Source organism: Mercenaria mercenaria, chromosome 14 (assembly GCF_021730395.1).
Source record: "Mercenaria mercenaria strain notata chromosome 14, MADL_Memer_1, whole genome shotgun sequence".
NCBI lineage: Eukaryota > Metazoa > Mollusca > Bivalvia > Venerida > Veneridae > Mercenaria > Mercenaria mercenaria.
Genome location: NC_069374.1, coordinates 14948362 through 14968753, shown reverse-complemented (window position 1 = coordinate 14968753; position 20392 = coordinate 14948362). Strand labels below are relative to the sequence as shown.

At 31.9% G+C, this 20392-nt stretch overlaps 1 protein-coding gene across 2 annotated transcripts in view; it reads left to right on the top strand.

The window, feature by feature from the left end:
- Positions 1–7670: 7670 nt before the first annotated feature.
- Positions 7671–20392, top strand: part of LOC123526443 (calcium-activated chloride channel regulator 1-like) — a 40346-nt gene continuing 27624 nt past the window's right edge. The window contains exons 1-6 of one of the 2 annotated variants that reach the window (XM_045305589.2): positions 7671–7933; positions 15651–15926; positions 17026–17131; positions 18068–18239; positions 18437–18575; positions 18867–18973. In XM_045305589.2, the coding sequence (XP_045161524.2) occupies positions 17085–17131; positions 18068–18239; positions 18437–18575; positions 18867–18973 (465 nt within the window). In that variant the 5' untranslated portion in view covers positions 7671–7933; positions 15651–15926; positions 17026–17084. The remainder of the gene's footprint in view (positions 7934–15650; positions 15927–17025; positions 17132–18067; positions 18240–18436; positions 18576–18866; positions 18974–20392) is intronic. The other variant, XM_053522972.1, reaches the window with a different exon arrangement.

The window sequence follows — 20392 nt, the reverse complement described above, 5'->3', positions numbered from 1 at the left end:
GATGTTAATTTTTGTAATATTTTATGAAATTCTTTTAATTTTGATTTCTATGTATTTGGGAGTCTAAGCAATGTGACATGTCCAGACATATGACATGTTAATGTAGATCTAAACAAATAAAGATATATATATATAATTGAATAACAGTATTTGCAAATTGGAAATCTCTTGCCTGAAGATGTCTGGCGCTATATCATTTTAATGATACATTACTTGCAGTTACGCATAAGAACCTTTGAACAGAAATATCTTACTGAGACGTCAAACACATTTTACAATTAGCACACTAGCTACATGACTTTAATCAAACACATTTTACAATTAGCGTACTCGTTACATAAATTTTAATCAATAAATAGAGATTAGATTGTGTCATCAAAGATTTAGTTAGACACCATTTTTCTGTATCACTGGCAGTTTTATTGCAGTTAATTTGCTTACTTGCCAAATCCTGTTTAGGGTCCGAGACGAATCGCTTTTGTGTACGTATTTTTCATTGGTCAGTTGAATTTGTAATAAGATGTTTAATTGGATAATTTCGCAGAAATAAACCGTTTCCAAATCCTTTATAAGCACATCAGCTACCCTGAGAAAGCCAAAACTCTGGCTTCGTAGATAAATTAATGAGATTGGGAGCTAACAAAATTTTTATTCTTTCTATAGGTAAGTCAAATGTTGTACTCTGTATTTTTTTGCATTGGTAAAATCTGGACTGGGTACTTTTAAAGTTTAACAGAGATCCTATCTTAATGCTAGGCACATGTGTAATTGAATTGTTTGTTTTATATCTATCCAGCTATTCAGAAAACTACTTAGTATTTTTGTTCATTTGTATTTCTATAGCTTAGTTTTATACATATATATTTAGCTTTTCAGAAAACTTCAAAGTATTTTTGTTTATGAGTAAAATTTAGCAGATTCTTTTTACTGTTGATTTACAGAAATTATGTTTTAAAATTAAGGCTGAACTATTTATTATTCACATGGAGAAAGAAGCGTATTGAGTACTCTAATTTCTCGATCACTTAAAGCGTACTTTCCTTGAGAACTTGTTTAATTTGCGTGTTTCGTCTATTTGAATAATATTCTAGGCATTGAGTACTCTTTGTAGGAAAACAAATTTAGATGTATATTGGAAGAAAACTAAAACAAACTGAAAATATAACTTTAAGGTATTCCAAAGCATGTAGAAAAATAATTTAGAATACAGGGTAATTTTGTTGCATGAATGTTGATTTAATGTAAGAAACCAGAATGGTAGGATTTTTATTTGTGTATATTAAAACTATACATATTTGTTGATAAACTTAGGGTATGATTTTCTGGTTCATTAAAGAGTCTCTAGGCTTGGTGAATTATTTGTCATTTTCTAAAGTTTATTTATCGTTTATTGAATGTATGTTTGTTATGTATGCGATTTATATGAATGTTTATAAAAGAAAGAAGAAAAACTCTGTCTTCGTAGATAAATAAATGATATTGGGAGCTAACAAGATTTTTATTCTTTTTATAGATCTTAGTATCCCCGCAGCCTTAGCCATGAAAAAGAACAGGAAGAAACTCTTGTAGCAAGGAGCCTATATCTAACGGCCATGGGTGCTATACAGTACAGGTCGAAAGAATAACCATCCTTTCAGATATACCAACAACATCTTTTTATGCATAGCACATAGACGTATAACTTAATTTTATGCATAACACATCGAGAAACAACGTATTTCAATGCGTAAAAGGTATAAAGAAAACAACAACATAATTTAGTGCGTAACATATGGCCTTTTGAGTCACAATTGATTTCAACAAATTGCTGCGTCATAGTACGAAGAATATGTGAAATCGAATTTTTATTCTGTTAGGTTTTCTTTTATTTATTGTCCTTTACATAAACCGTTTTTGAATACAAGGAGGTAACGCAGTTGATACTTCAATCGGATTATTGCAGGAAGTTATTGACGGGCGAAAGTAATTTGCCTATTGCAGTTTGATTTCTTGAAAACGGCAGCAAATTTCTGTTGAATAAATAAACAAATGAATAATAAATGAATCTTAAAGAACATGAGAGAACAAAAAGACGTTGTGTTTACTCTAGTGCAAAGTTCCGTTTTTAGGCAGTGACCCCCAAAATAGAAAAAAATGAAAGCTGTTAGATATTAGAACAAATATTGCTACCTTTCTTAAAAAGGCTTGGAATCTTAGTTACTGACAGATTTTATGTTACGGAAACACTTGCGAATTAGTTGTTTCCACCAAAATTGTAACGTTTACGTATTAGCGGAGTTATGCTGACTTAATTATAAAGCTTTATAACACGAAGTAAGTACGAATTCCTCATTGGCATATTGGGCAAGAAGGTAGGAAAGTCTTTATTGCCGAGGCGGCCAAGGTTTGATTACCGACCATGGAAAAATCGTTCGTCGGCAAAAGGATTCATTGCAGCATTGCGACAAAGTCATGCCGATATGAAACGTTATATATCGACGCATAATTAATCTAATTGTAAACTGTTAACTTCATCTACCAGAGCTAGATTAAAATATAATAGGGTTATTATAACAGCAGATCGATCTGGGATGCTGTATTCGGCTCGAGTGGATTTTTGCCAGATCGGATCTCACGAGGCGCGCAAGAACCGAATGTGATCCGACCTTGCAATTTATAAAATCCCAGATCCAGCTGATATAATGATCCTTTTATTATATAACTCTACCTTTTTGTTTGTTGTTTTGTTATTGAACGAAATCTTCAAAGTTTATCAATATTAAAATGGAACTTAGTGAAGTTTTTATGTGCGCTATTTATAGAACTGTGTCAGGTCATGCATATTTATGAAAGTGGTCCGGCAGCATACAATACGGAAGGTACAATTCGGAATTTAAAAGGTACAATACGTAATATTTTTCTGCTAGTTTATATTTAATTGTGGAATACAAGCCGATTTTTCACAGAATTTATAAAGGTACATAATAAACTAATATACTACCTTAGGTCTTATATTATTATTATCATTGATTGAATTTTTCGTCGAAACGTCTGCAGAAGAAAGCGTTAAGGGTCTTAGGATATTTAAGATCTTTTTTTTTTTTTTAAAATTTGGGGGGTGGGGGGTGGGTGGGTTAGCATAGTGTTTTTGACATGGCTACGCTTAAATAAATGTAGCTTTGTAATAGATGTTGATACATTACTGCTCTCTGAACCTCTACATCATATGGAGCCCAATTAATGTATTAAGCTTAAGAGGTGTTGAAAATTTCATTACCTCTCATGGACAAATTCAGTGAATATTATATTATGCCGTTAAATACTATTCTTCTGAATGATCTTCCTATAGAGTGTTTGTACATTACAAAACAAAATACATTATTTGGCGAAATCCGGAAATCAGAGAAATATTCATGGATAATAATTACTTATTTCCAAAAAATGCGCCAGATAGAATATGTATAAGTATAAATAATGACCTAAAATACATTACAAAGTCAATTTCGTTCCGCATGATGTCAGATATGACAAGTAGGAATAATTTAAATTCACACAGTTCAGTGACAAATCTTATATCTAAAGAAATCCGCTTTGATTTAAAAGATCAGTAAAATTATAGGAGCATACACCAATGATAAGAATAAGATTTGGTTATATTTTTTGTTCAGGGACCTTGCTAGAATGAAACATTGATTAACATTTCAAACAATCTCGAAAGGTTTTAACTAAAACAAAGTGACTCCGTCAAGCATTGTAAAAACACAATCAGTGTGACGTAAGTTATGACTGCAATACCCTCCATCAGAAATAGACATAAAGGTGCCTAAGGGAAAATCTGTTACCGAAACATTTCACAAAAAAAACCACCTTTTTTGCGTAGCAACATTCACATAGATACATTAAGTATATGTCTACGTTGCATGACAGCGTTCTTACCCGAAAGTCAGTCAATGTCAAGCAGTATGATAATTATGCTGTTTATCTAACAAGCGATGTTGTTCTCAGTTACGCATTTAAAAACTTGTAACAACAGAGAAGTGTTTCAAGTATGAATTAACTGAAAGGGAAATCATATCGATCTGATTACATTACAATTAAAACGTCCCTCGGAAAACGCATCTAGCTGTAATAAAAATGATATCAGCTAGTATATGAAAAAGATATTGCTGATAAGCTGCAGTTAGATGATAACAAATATCCTGTATTGTTTTTAGATACAGTACGTACAATTCTTTCATTTTCATGGAATACTTTTATGATACGCACAAGTTGGTATGCGTTCTTGATGTCGGAAGCATACGCTTTGATACGAAATATGGACTGTTTCTTGTCTTCCGGTAAATGCCTTGCCAGAAAGATGGCACCTCTAGTGTCGTTGACTTTAGAATACTTTGTATTATTATTTGTCTATGAGTAAGATATCTGGTCACCCTAGTGAAAATTCTAACTTTAAGACAAAAAGTATATCAAATACTTGATTAAATTTGATACCTTCAAATTATGTTTATAATTTAGACATTATCTTATAACTTAATAAAACCAATGGATCAGCTCAACTTAGCCGGATAGCTTCGGAATTCTAAGATAGATGAAAGCCCGGGTAATACAAGTAAAACTACACAGCTTTATAAACTAAACTATATACATGCATTTATTTGTGCAATAATGTTACAAGGTTTATAAGACTAACCCATAACGCACGAGAGCTTACAATACGATTCAATTTATGATAATTCAAAATCTGCAAAATGAACATAAACAACGAGATACTGTGCAGATTAGGTCAAGATAAAAGGTTGCTTGATTTGCAATATGTATATGTAAATTGACAGAAGAATTAAACCTTTTTTAATTTAAATTTAGTACGTAATATCAAATATGAACACATAATTATGTAATGTATTTACAATGCGCTTCACCTCACCAAGACATTTAACTTAAATATCCATTTTAAGGGAAATTAAAAAAATATTATACACAGGCCTTCATATATGGCAAGTTTATTTCAGTATTTTATTGTAACTATGTAGTACATAGCTTTGCCTCAATGGAAAACATATGCTGTTAAGCTTTATACATTTTCCCTAGTCAGCGGAAATCCAAATCTTATGAAAAATATATTGAAGAAGCTATTTTGATGCTTTATACCAGTTTAGATATACATACGATGCACAAAATAAAATCATAGTCTTCACTTTCACTATTAAAGAATGGATTGTCACGAATTAAATATTTACAAAGACAAAGGAAAAATGGAGTACAATTAACCACCAAAGTTATGCACTCATCTGCAACAGTGAAATCAACAATTGAAAATCTTTTAACCAAACAACGTTGTACGAGTTTATTTATAAAGAATGTATACATCATTATACAGTAGTTCCATTTAATTTATAAAACGATACTTTTACATGATGAATTATCAGTTATTTTCACCAGTAGACATGCTGTACATGTAAACATATGCAAGCATTTCATGATCAATTCCTTTTGTCATATTTGTTTTCAAATATCTCGTACTCTGCTGTAACGTAAAACGTTTTAGGCCGGTCTGGTAAAGGGCCGTTTCTTTGTTACTTGTTGTTGTGTTGTTTGTTTGTTTGTTTGTTTGTTTGTGTGTTTGTATTATTTACCTTTGGAAGCATAGACTGCACATAAGAACATTAAGCTACAGAAGAAATGCGATATTGATACCTCCTTAAGGTTTAGTATCACTCTAGATGACTATAAAAGCATGTATAGAGTGTTCGATGGCAAACGATCATCACGTAATACACAGCGTTTACACAAAACTTTTATTAAACCGTGTGTATTCTTAAATAAGATACGCATCAATTTGAATGTTTACCATCACTATGTAGTACCAAAACAAGTACAGGACTATGAGGATATATATGTACATGCATGTCTAGAAGGTTCTCCACAATGTATTTATTGTACTGCGGTTGTAGTATCTTCAAGACCTTGCCTCACATTACGATTATATTCCGACCTAATTCTGACAGGGACCAACAACATCTGCTACCGTAATCATGTTTTTTAATCAAAATTTAATCATACCAATAGGTACAGTGCTTAAGGTATACGGTTTTGCATTTTTACTTACTGCCTCAATTAGTAAAACCAAAGGAAATATTTAATTAGCAAAAAAAAATGCCCTGTGAAAATTGACTAAAACTAGAACGAAGGCTTCTAAAACGAATTTACGAGTGAAACTAACTGATACAATTTCTGCATTTGAAATCGAACTGATCACTTAACTTTATAATAATTTTTCATTCAGTCTTATAATCAGACCGCTCTGTAATATAAATGCATTTGATTTTAAACTGACCTAATAAAAGATAATGTTGGAACGTTTTGTAAATGTCTATAATTTGTTAGTAGTTACAGTAGTAGATACCGTGAAAATTAAGAAGCTAAACTGTGTCCTTGATTTTAGGGTTTTTTACATTTCTCGTTGAAGACCGAGGAACATCTAAAACTATTGTTAATGTGTTATCAAAAGATTTATAACTTTGCATTGCGCTCGTATAAAAACGCAAGGACTGTATGAAGATTCAACGCAGCCAAGCAAAAAAGATAGAACTCTATTATTAATAAACATTGAATGAACTTGATCATCCTAAAGGACCAAAGAGTATAAAAACAATAAGCCTGTATTATAAATGTCAATGTTTTAATCATAAAAAGTGTTCCTTGAATATAGTACTCATATTCATATAAATTAGTTACTTTTAGTATTGTAAGAATGATAAAAATTGTCATGTCTCAAACTACTTATTTCCAAAAGTAAAACATAAGAACACTGCTGTAATGATAACTGTGAAATATTTCTTCGTAATATTGTTATTACTGCATATTTAATATATATTATGAATACATATTTTCATATTTGTATACCGTTTTGCGTCATGTACTGGTAGAACATATATATTTTAACAAGCCGATTGCAGATGTCTCCAAAAGCAAACGTAACACTTCCTAAATGTCAACTGGTATGATGTTATATTATTCTGTTCCCAAAGGCCACTGTAGATGAGGAAACTTTGACTTTCTTCTGTTGTCAATAAAAATCTTTTTGAATTTAGTTTTTATCAATATAGAAAATATTTATAAGTTAATGTATTTAAGATTCACTGCAATGTTCAGATTATTCTATGTCGTAATATACTAGACTTTTGTATGTTTTTGTGTTTACTTAAGTTACTACAATTTGCAAATAACCGATTTGTTTGACTTGAATGTTTGTTCTACGTCTTCTCTCTAATGTCTATACTGCTGCATCTAATCATCTGGTTGTTTTGCAGTACTATTAATTGTTATACTTATTTTTAATATACATGTACATATATGTTATAAACGTATTTTGTTATTGTTAAGTTTAAAACACAATTTTCAGCAATCTGACTGCTGAGTAAGTCTTAATGTATAATTTTTTTTGTGCTTCTCATGGAAAAGTATTAAATGAGCAAAATCCAAGCCCATAAATTAAGATGATAGGGCTTATTATTTTGAGAGGTGTTCTGGGCTTGAGGAAAATAGAGCATATTCTATACGCTTAAGTAAAACAAGACATATACGCCAAAATGATCATATTTGGCCTTTCGAACACGTGTACGTAAATTGACTAATGCTTGCGTTTTCCATGAAACAGAAGGGCATAGTTCTCAGTTGTTGATTACCTGCGCGCTGTGGCGATAACATAAAATCTTAAAACTATGATATAACCAATGTTTTGCGCCAGATATCTGATAGTTCGTTCAGGGGTGTTTTACGAGTCTGCATGCATTTGCACATAAAGTTAAAAATGATTAGCGTTCGGGTATCATTTTTATTTCTATTATTATGGGAAACAACTTCAATTATTCTCAAAAACGGTGGGTACGAAGAGGTTTATGTTATTGTACATGACAGCAACAACGAAAGTGACATACTTCTGGGAGGGATTAAGGTAAATAAGTTTTAGATTGCATTGTGAAGAATCAGAAATATTTTTTCTAGAGATTTTGCATAGTGTTTGATTTACTTTCAGCATGATAATATTATTCGAAACCTCTGTGTTTGCATGTTTTTATATGGTGTGAACTAAATATATTTTAATAAGCTTTTTGTATTTTGATGATTTAAACTTTTACACATAGAAAAAGTCACGAAGGGAAGCGGGAACACTCGCATCAGTTCGAAACCTTAAATTACACAATATACAAACGTGAAGTAAAACAGCTTTCCCCTTACTGATTTTAGATTAAGACTATTGCTGGCCTATAATAATCCAGAAACTTAATGAGACGGCCTACATGTTTTTACAGAATTTAATTAAGTTTTAACGAATCCTTACCACAATGGTCTACAATATAATATGACACAATTTTATAGTAACCGGGAATGTTAATGCAATATCAACAAACAAATCCTAAAATGTAAGTAGCAAAAAAAAGGTATATATTACTGAATAAAATTACAAGGAATGAAATATGCATTTCCTGTTTTGAATGCATCTTTATACTTAAGGCATGACCAGGTCCGCATTGTCAACAAACAAAATTCTTGTTAATGTTCTATGTGAATTAAGGTAGAATGCGCCTAAGTTGAAACTAAAGGGTTCAATTTTAACATTTTAATATAATATTCAACATATTCCTCATTTAATGCGTATATTACATTTCTGATATTTCTGTAACCTTTTTTCTCCGTAAGCCTTCAAAAAAGCATATTGACGTCAATTTTTGATAAACTGTGACTTCACGTCCGTTAGACCGCTTTCGTAAATCTTTATATTAGGTCAACATGTATCAACTTGTTTATTACTCATCATATTTCCATACAAAAATGTCTTTAAAGTGGTGTAAAATCCGTGGAGGTCATTTTAACGTTGAAGTCGATATTTACATTTAAGTAACGTCAGAGCGACAAATATGATTTTAGTTTTGAATGAAAACTTTCCTTAAATCATGTCTCATGTAAAAACCAAACGATAGAGTTTGACAAAAAATTTAATATAATGATGAAAGCTATATTTCCTGTCTAGTGAAGAAATAAAATGTACGGGGTCAACGTATTCATTTTCTCGTAAAATTACATTACGCTACTTTAACTCCCAAACTCACAAGATAACGCAATTGCGTATTTGTCCTGCGGTTTAGATAAACAGTACTGTTTGATTTCTCTTAGTATAATTTATTAAATTAGCTCTTAAAACCGTGTTACCTTGGTAGAAATTCAGTGTAGAACTATCAACCAGATAAGAAAGAATTGCGTATTTCAATGGGTTTTCTTATGTCTCGTGATCAAGACAAACTCATTTTTTAACAATTTTTTTACGTCGGATTTTATCAATAGAGTCCTTTATAACTGTGCTATGATTTTATTCAATGTTACAATCACGTTGTTAAAACAGAAGTCATTTATCTAGCAAGTTAATCAACATACAAGAAATATCAAGTATTGATGAACATGGCACTGTAAATTACATAAATATATATGAAAACGACAAAATATGATAAAAATCCTTTCTATGAATGATCTCAATTTTTATTTTATACAGGTACATGCATAAAATGTCATCACAGGTCGCTATTTCCGTGAATATATCCTATGCGATAAAAATGGTTACATAAAGACCTTGTACTTGATGCATCTAATATCATTGAGGAAAACAAGTATAGGTCTACATGTATGCCATGAATATCTTTTTAGTTGATATAGGTGTCTTCTTAAGAAAAAGGGTCCGAACGACAATCAGACTTAATAAAATGATACTAGGGTATACAAACCTAGTCGACATCGGCACATATAATAAGGGTAAAACATAGGTAAAAATGAGAAATATTCATTTCAACATAACACAAAACGCGGAAAAAGAATTTAATTTGCCGAATGTAATTTCCTAAAAGGGGGGGGGGGGGGGTCCCAGTTAGGTGTCTGCGCAAAATGTTTTTTGATTTTATTTATACTTTGTGGTAATATACCTACATGTATAAAGTTTCATTAACAAGTGTTACTGTTACCAGTTTTGACTTACTTTTATAGATATTCGCATTTAAAGTGGGTGGGGTAATCTGACATGTGACCAGCCAGGAACACAATTTCTGTTATTTTTTTTTAAATGGTTCAAACTTTTACCTGAAACTGTCATGATAAAATAACTAAGCAATCGACATTCACACAACATGTTGCATTTTAAATTGTACTGAATACTTTTTTCATCACACAGCCACAAAGTGGTCTAATCAAATTTACTGATTTTCAATGGACGAACTTTACCAAAAAGCTAAAACATTTTTCATTACTTGAGATATTAAGGTGTTATTTTCAGCAGATATTGTAAACTAAATAAACATTAAAATGACAGTATATCAGTACACTCTGACTAATATTGGAAGAGTGGTACACTCTCAAACTGGGAAAAAGTGGGTGGGGTAAATAAATATTCGAAGCAACGCTACAAAATTTGTGCAGTTGTTACGAAATGGCCTCTGATTGTCTATTACTATCTTAATTGTGCCCCCCATGAGTGGTGGGTGCATATAGATTTGCTCATGTCCGTGCGTCCGTCCGTCCATCCGTCCGTGCGTCCGTCCGAAGTTCGTGACGCGCCTAGCTCAAAAAAGTATTTGATATAAATTGATGAAACCTTGCAAGAGTCTTTATCATGATATGAACTTGCACACCTTCTATTTTTCGTCTGACTCAGCCCCCTATTTCTAGAGTTATGGCCCCTGAAAGAGTAAAATATGCACATTTTCACCTTGTGACACGCCTAGCTCAAGAAGTATTTAATATAGATTCATGAAACCTTGCATGAGTCTTAATCATGATATGAATTTGCGCATCTCTTATTTATTAAGGTCTGCACCCTATTTCTAGAGTTATGGCCCCTAAAATAGTCAAAATGCACATTTTCACCTTGTGACACGCCTAGCTTAAAAAGGTATTTGGTATAAATTGATGAGTGTTTATCATGATATGAACTTGCACACCTACTATTTTTTATCAGGGTCTGCCCCCTATTTCCAGAGTTATGGCCCCTGAAATAGTAAAAAATGCACATTTTTACCTAATTATGTGCCTTACTCAGAAGTATTCTCAGTGCCTGACTCAGAAGTATTTAAATGTAAATTCATAAAACCTTGCTTGAGTCTTTATCATAATGTGACCTTTGCACACATGGCATTCTTCTTGAGAATTTTAGCATTTATTACAGAGTTATGGCCCTTGAAATAACCAAAATAGTGGATTTTTTGTTTGTGATGCTCATAGCTCAAAACGTATGTGGTCTAGAATAATGAATCCTTTTCATATTTCTTTTTAGGCTATACCCCATTAAGACTGCAAACATTTGAATTGTTTCCCCTTATTTGTAACAAATGTACCAGTCGGGGGTGGGGGGGGGGGGGGGGGGCTGGGGCACACCCTGTGTCATACAGACACATTCTAGTTTTATTAAATACAGACTTGGTTGATAAATTTTTTACAAAAAATAATTCTCTTTAATAAGACTTTATACATGTGTGCCATGGAAAAATCAGTGCAAAACATTTAATGTTAATTTGAACAATAGTTTTTCTCAAAATATTCTGCCTCAGGCAAAACCTTTTGTTAAATATTTTGAGCTTTCAGGGTCAATTTGGTTTGACTACATGTCATGTTCAAGGTCCATGCTTTTTCCATTACACACATGTATAAAGTGGGAAATTTTTTGTTAAAATTTATCAATCAATGCTTTATTTAATAACATTAAGACAGTAATTGACAATATGAGGCCATTTCTTAACAACTGCACAATTTTTATAGTGTTGCTTCGAATATTTAATTACCCCACCCACTTTTTCCCAGTTTGAGAGTGTACCACTCTTCCACTATTAATCAGAGTGTACTGATATACTGTCATTTTAATGTTTATTTAGTTTACAATATCTGCTGAAAATAACACCTTAATATCTCAACTAATGAAAAATGTTTTAGGTTTTTGGTAAAATTCGTCCATTGAAAATCAGTAAATTTGATTAGACCACTTTGTGGCTGTGTGATGAAAAAAGTATTCAGTACAATTTAAAATGCAACATGTTGTGTGAATGTCCATTGCTTAGTTATTTTATCATGAAAGTTTCAGGTAAACAGTTCGAACCATTTAAAAAAAAATAACAGAAATTGTGTTCCTGGCTGGTCACATGTCAGATTACCCCCACCCACTTTAAATGTGAATATCTATAAAAGTAAGTCAAAACTGGTAACAGTAACACTTGTTAATGAAACTTAATACAGGTAGGTATATTACCACAAAGTATAAAAAAAATCAAAAAACATTTTGCGCAAACACCTAACTGGGACCCCCCCTTTGCCGAAAAACGTCCTAAGTAGTGTTATATAGATGTAACAATGGCGTTAAAGGGGTTTATACATAGATGTTACTTATGTTACGTGTGTCTGAGAAGAGGTGTCTATTTGTAGTCAAAATGTTACATTTCTAAAGACCTCTTTTGAAAAAAAAAACTCTTTCTCACGTACCATGATTCGTTTGAACCTCCGATGAATGATGAATGAGACTGTAAAATACTAAGATTTGAAAAAAGGTATATGAGGAAAAAATAGCTAAATTAAATTATCTTGTAACTTAGGGGTAAGGGTAACGAAACATGATTTTACAAGAAACTTAATTTGGTGTTATTATGGTAGTGTTTTGTCAAATTCTATCGTTTGGGTTTTACATGAGACAAGATTAATGGAAACCTTTTATTAATGACTCAACGTCATATTTATCGTTCTGCGCTTGAACGTAAATATGAATTAAACGTCAAAATGATCTCCATAAATTTTACAGCACTTTAATGACATCTTGATAGGAAAATACGATGAGTAATAAGCAAATCGATACTGACGGTTCATCAAAGGTTAACGTCAAGGCGTTTTTGAAGGCATGCAGAGAAAAAAAGTTACAGAAATTATCAAAAATGTAAAAAAAAACGCATTCAATGAGGAATATGCTAAATTGTATTTTAAACAAAATATAGAAACGGAACCTTTAACTTCAACTTAGCCGCATTCCACCTGAAACGATCTATTTCTCATATTTTATTGTTTGAGTGAACATTAACATTAAAATTTAATATACTCGGCGATTAAATATATTTGCTTTGGTAAAAGGCAGTATACAAAAACAAAACAAAATACGGAATTTTATATTCATTTTGTGCAAATATGTTATTTTGCGAATGAAATACAATAAGTCTCCTCCATGCTTTATGCATTTTAAGAATTATCTTATTGCAAAAACCTTGCTTTAAAATAGATAAACTAGATAAATTTAAGCTGAAGTGGTCAGAATCAATAACACAAAGAGGGGTTGGGGGTCCCATTTAGGTGTCTTCACAAAACGAATTTTGATTTTATTTATATTTTATGGCAATAAACCTAGATGTATTAAGTTTCATTAACAAGTGTTTCTGTTTCTAGTTTTGACTTACATTTTTAAATATTCACATGTAAAGTGGGTGGGGTAATCTGACATGTGAACACCTGAATATCTCAACTAACAAAAATTGTTTTAGCTTCTTTGTGATGTTCTACCATTGAAAATCAGTAAATTTGATCCGGCCACTTTGTGGCTTGGTGATGAAAAAAATATCCAGTACAGTTTAAAATGCAACATGTTATGTGAATGTCCATTGCATATTTATATTATCATGAAAGTTTCAGGTAAAATGTTAGAACCGTTATTTAAACAAAAATAATACAAATTGTGTTCCTGGCTGGTCACATGTCAGATTAACCCACCCACTTTAAATGTGAATATCTATAAAAGTAAGTCAAAACAGGTAACAGTCACAATTATTAATGAAACTTAATACATCTAGGTTTATTTCCATAAAACATAAATAAAATAAAAAAGAAAAAGAAAAAATTTTACGCAGAAACTTAACTGGGACCCCCACCCCTTGTGTACTTTTTGATACAGTGAAACAAAAGGAAACGGTCATTCTTTTCACTTTATTTTACATCTGCACTCAAAACATCAATCATTAATCATATTGTATTTTTAAATAGTTATCATTTTTGTAGCGATAATACACGTTCTTTTTTTTGGTATTAACATCTGCAGAAGTCCGCAAAATTTTTGTGATCGAGACCGAAGGCCGACGTCATAAAAATATCCCAAGGGCTTCTGCTGACGTTAATACACAAAACAAACGTGTATTGTCGATATTCTTGCATAAAAATACATGACACTTCGACTAGATTTATTGTGTTCAAATGTGATGACTTAACGATTCGGTGCATTTTTATTTACCATTCTGTTGTTCTTGGCAACGGTAAACATGTTTTAAATATCCATAACCGGGGCCTACATATCAGCAACACATCCAAAAAGCATGTATTGAAGGTTTTTGAGCATTATATCTTAATTTTTCGTTATCACAAACATGACATTACCCATAATTTTGCATATTACTTAAAACATTTTAAACAGGAACACACTTTCACGAATAATTACTGTACATTCGAGTACGAACACATTTACGCGTGAGTACGAACGAACTGACTTGCTTTCAATGTTGATATGAACTCTGCTAAATATTAGGTAAAAGCATTCCGACAGAAAACAAAAAACTGCACAAGTTACACGCGATACTTATACACGGTTATTGACAATAACTGAACCTACGCTGCGCAAAGGGAATTAAACTCTAAAAGAAGCGAATGCGTACATTGTTGGGGCAGTGCGTTTGGGGTTGGTAACTGATCCATCAAAACATACAATGGATTATTCTGTATCTTTGATGCTAGAAGAAGAGGTTATTATTGAAGAAACAGGAGGCAGATGCCAAATTTAGTCTGTGCAGAAATACATATATATGTCCCTGGCAAAGCATTTCAAAAATACATATCATGTACTAAAAGCACGTGAATTACCGTGTTTCCACACGATTTTCCTGTTAATACATGGGCGGATCAAGTGAAATAAGTAGTTTTTATGCAAGCATATGTAATTTAAACAAAAGAAGTCAGGCTGTCTCTCGTCTTTTATTCAAGAAAATAACGACATAAAACACAGAGAATATGATATTGGTAAATATTACGGATAAAAAACGACCTCCTATTCTGGCTTGGCATGACCTTTGGACTCATGTATGTTAGTGCTAGAAAACTTATAAATTTCTTCTATAAACACTTTAAAAACTGTCTAAACCACTATCAAGCGTCATAAATCTCAAGCTATATTAAATTGATATTAGCCGAGGATAAAAACCGTGCTGTGGTGTAAGAAACACATACTATTTCTTATCTCATGTGTATGATATGATTCGTACAATTTATATACCAATAGAGAGAGTTAATCGGTAGAAAATATTCCAGTAGAAACAGTTAGTCGATTTAATTGTATGCGTATAGAATATTCTAGTTTGATTGTATGCGTACAGAATATTCTAGTAGAGGGAGGAAATCGATTTTATTCTATGCGTACAGAATATTCCTGTAGAGAGTAAATGAACGCGATTCTATGAATTTAGAATATTCCAGTAGAGAGTAAACAGATTTATTTGTATGCGTACAGAATAATCCAGTAGAGAGACTAAATCAATTTGATTGTACTCATGTAATACTATAATTTTAGTAGAGAGTGAATCGAAATTATGTATTTTGCGTTTACTTTTTTGCTTGACTTTCAGGATGCATTGACAAGTGCCTCGAAACTGTTGTTTACAGCTTCACATAATCAGGTGTATTTTAGAAAGATAACCATAATCGTGCCGAAGTCCTGGTCTTCGAAACCGGAATACAAGCAACTTCCCTCCCCACCAATTAAAGAGTCGTATTTCTTAGTGGATAGAAATGGTTTCCCTGCTCCCCAAGTTAGAGGACAATTTGAATGTGGGAAAGGAGGCCATTATATGCATCTGTCACCTAAATTTCTGCATAAAGTCCGTTAACATGGGGACTGCATGGTCAGTATATTGATCAGTACTTTCTTTCGAAACGGACGAGTAATCAAATACATGCATTGATTCGGATATTCATATGGTTTTTCATAAAGATGGTCAAATTAGAAATCGCATGGTATATACTTATATCCTACATCTATATATTGATAATGATTGACTTCTCATAAGACAGTAAATAGTGATTTCGATCCCTGGATGGGGCGTGAGCCATGCGAAACAGTTGGCAGCTAGTTGCGGAGAGCAGGTTTATACTATTATAAAATCCAGAAGCACTGGTTAGAACAACTGCCCGCCGTAACATAACTGAAATACTCTTGAAAAAGGGCGATAAACCCAAAACTACCAAACAAATAGCAGAGTATGATTATTTCATATTTGGTTAAAGTTAATTAATCGCAGGCCAGTAACGTTTCATTCAAATGTTTACTCACAAATTTTAATTCCTATATTTCGTATATACAAAAATATATGAAATACATTGTATCCGAAATAAATAATACAGATACTTCTTCTAAACATATATTAAAGTTTGAAAGGACAATTTGCTGATATGCCTGAACGTATAGAAACATTTTGCTTAAGCAACAATTATTTCTTTCTTGAATTAGTTATATTTCAAGAAACAGATATCGAATTTACGCCAGGTTATTTTCTTATCGATTCAAACTATTCCGCTTTATCATTACCTCTATGATTTTTTGCATGGGAGTTAAATGACTTAAATCTTCATTTATCAGATTAAATTGATTCCACAAATATTGTCTTTATATACCTTTAAGAGGAAGTTATATAACTCTTAGAAATCTTAAAGCAATATCATGCCTAAATTTCAATCTTGAAAAAATAAACATTTACCGCATAATATTTGTATGTGTGTAAAAGGAACTGTGTAACGTAAATATAGCAAGCATGCAATAAATGTGCAAGTATATATTTTTGTACTACATGTACCACTAAAATCTGAAGGAGAGTTTATAAACTATGGACTGTTAAAAAGGTTCAAACACAAATTACTTTGCAAAATACAATTTGTGTTGACATCTCCTGTAGTTGTTACAAAGTTATTCTGTTTTCATGAATATTTTTTATTATTTTTTTGCAGACAGAGTAATTGTTCACGAGTGGGGACATCTAAGATGGGGTTTATACAACGAGTTACCAATGGGAGAAAAGTTCTATCAGGCAGGAGGGAAATGGAATCCAGTAAGGTATCAGTAGTATATATATGTATGTTAAAAAGGAAAAAAAAAAGGTTCGTTCATCCTCTTATTGTCAATAGACATCGCACCAAGTCATCAAATCCTTATCGGTACACCTAAAAGTTTTTGAAACTTTTTTTTTTATCTACTCTTTTTTCTGAGAAAAAGTCATTTTTGTCAAAGAATGTAGGGAGAGTATATGCCTCACCCCCAAGCACTCACTAATTAAAGGGTGGCTCCTGCTACCCACTCCCCTACCCCCACCCCTACGCCTATGCCTACGGGTAGCATATAAAAACATAAATACATCACTGATAGTTAAGTTATTGTACTGAATGTTTATAACCTTTGAAATATTTTAAGATGGTCTTATCTTTGTTCAAGATGTACTCGGCAGGAATAAAGGAATTAAAGATAAAGTATATATGTATCCGTTTAATCAATTTCATCATCCCAGAAAATGATTATTCAGTTGATTGCAAAGAAAAAGTGTGAGATCTTATTTCATTAAAATACAAGTATTTCAGAAGAATACATCATAACACTTTACAGTTGACAGGTAACATAATTGTTTAAAATAAAGGTACAACAAATAAGGACTCTAATGCTAGAAGGCGTCAATAAAGGTTGTGTTTGGTAGTTAAATAGAAATAGAAATCAAAAGAAATATTTATCAGTTTAATTTATTTTGTCATCCCAGAAAATGATAATGCAGCTGATTGCAATGGTTAAGAATGAGTTCTACTTTCAATAAACTTCGGTATGAATATATCATAATATTTTACAGTTAACAACATAATAATAGATTTAAAATAAAATATATAAGAGTAAAGGTAAAACAAATAAAGGCTGTAAATGCCAGAAGACGTCTAAAACGTTGACGTTACAATTACCAACATGAACCATATTTTAGACTATTAACATTTTTCTTATATGAACTGAAAGGTGTACCGACTCAGTGGACGGAAAAATAGGTTTAGGCGGGACATGTTCACATGCACCAGAAAAATGCAACACAAACAACACTACAAAGGACATAAACAAAAATTGCTCCTTCTGCCCTGATCGTTATCAAGATGTAGATGCAAGTTTGATGGGCAATCAGTGGATCAATGCGGTATATCTTATACATTATCTGGTTTGTAAAACCACCTGCTACAACCTTAGATCTTATCAAATCTCAAATATCCAGATTGCTCAAGAATGTTTCTTTTTTCTTTTTTAACTTTAGTCAATAACATTTACAGGAACCTTCTATAAGTTTTCAATGATATATCACAATGTGCCGTTTCATGCTGAATATGTTTATTTCAGTTGTCTCAATTTTGTGACAAGGATGATCCAACGGTAAAGAAAGAACATCGGCATAACAAATTTGCTCCAACGAAACAAAATAAGCAATGTTATTACAAAAGCGCTTGGGAAGTTATGAGGGAGCACAAAGATTTTCAAAGTATGATATAATTGTCCTTTCTGATATTCATCAAATCACAATTATTATGATCTTATTTCAAAGATTGCCAAGTTTGTGCAAAAAAAAAAAAATCATTGTATTATGTATTTCAGGCAACAACGTTTTGCCATTATATGTATCACATTTGTAACGGCTAAATTTTATAACATTTTAATCGGTTTGTCTGTTACTTCTGTGTACGTTTATTTCAGAAACATTTAAAATGAATGTTATACGCATATATCTTCGTTGTGTAGCAGTTATTCTTTGCAAGCATTTTCTTTTTTGTAGGCGCGGTGAAACTTCCGGCATCCACAAATACCACCCCCGAATTTCAGATAATTCAAGAAACAACTAGCTACCGTGTGTTTGTTCTTGACACATCGGGAAGTATGGAGGTACATTTGTTTCAGAAATATTTAAAATGTATGTTATACGCTGCTGTAGTACGTAATTTAAGTTTGGACATTACCATGCTAGATATCGCCATTATCTCAAGAGAAAATTTATATGCAAGACGAATGATCTCATCTGAAAAAAATGGATTAAATTCTTGAGTCTTAATTTAGAATGATCTTATCTGTCTATATTATATATCCAAAATTAACAATACGGATATTCAATAGATGGAAAATGATGAATTAAGATGCCTTTATTTTCTTACATATTTACATGTAATAATCCTAATCCAATTAAGTAGTATAAAATAATGTAACTCAACCGGTTTCACCCGTTCACGGGGTTTTCAGAAATGATACTGTACTGTTGACGTTAGTAACGTCGCTTTGAACCGACGTCATTTTATTGTAATAAGGGACGTTAATCTTCGGGGTTTTCTCAGAGCACGTCACTTTGTATTTATTTAAATGTTATTTTGCGTTTACTGCTGGAAAAAAGTATGAATTAATAAGTTTCTTTTCTCCTTTTGAATCTGTCTGTTTTGTGTCATTTTTATTTTTTTGAGCTAAATCTTTTGAATATTCTGCAACTTGATGACTGACTGTTAGAAGGGCGTTTTCCAGATTCTCTTGATACACTACGGCAAATACAGCATTTTATTTTTACCACATTCGATGCTGAATCATTGTATTCAAATATTTCCCACGCCCTAGGAATAATTTTTAAACACAGCCGAAAGTTGGATAAATAAACACACTGAAACAATTCCGTCAAGATTTACAAAATCATTTTTACTTTCTGCATCAGAATTCAGTTTGAAAAATAACAAATTCAATTTTAATGAAAAATTTCATAGGTAAATTAAAGGTACCGCCATGGGCACGAACTTTACACCGGTGTTTGCCACGTTTGATACTGGTTATTTTGAAGAATTATTATACAAGGAAGTAGAAGAAAAAATGTAGAACTGAACTCAAGGAATACTTTATACATAACTGGAAAATATTTTAGATGACATTTTTATTTCATGGCCAAAATCGAGAGAGGAATTAAACATTTTCAATATAATACTAATAAACTCCAGGTAGACTTAAAGTTCACCGTGCAAATCAGTATGTTCTTTTGTTCAAACTGAAAGGAACAGAAATTGAAACAGATAATTATAAACCAACAGAAAATAGGCAGTATTTATTGTCCTAAAAGAACGAAGCAGACCATTCATTTTTCTCTTGCAAAACGCGTATGTATTATTAGTTTAAAGAAAGACACTTTACATTTACGATTAATGGAATTGAAGAACATCTTATATTCCCTAAAACTAATTGAAAGTGGAATACAAAGACCATTATTAATTGATCAAGAAGAATTGAGACAGGCCAAAGAAAAATTAAAATGAAAATACCTTGTGTATCAACACA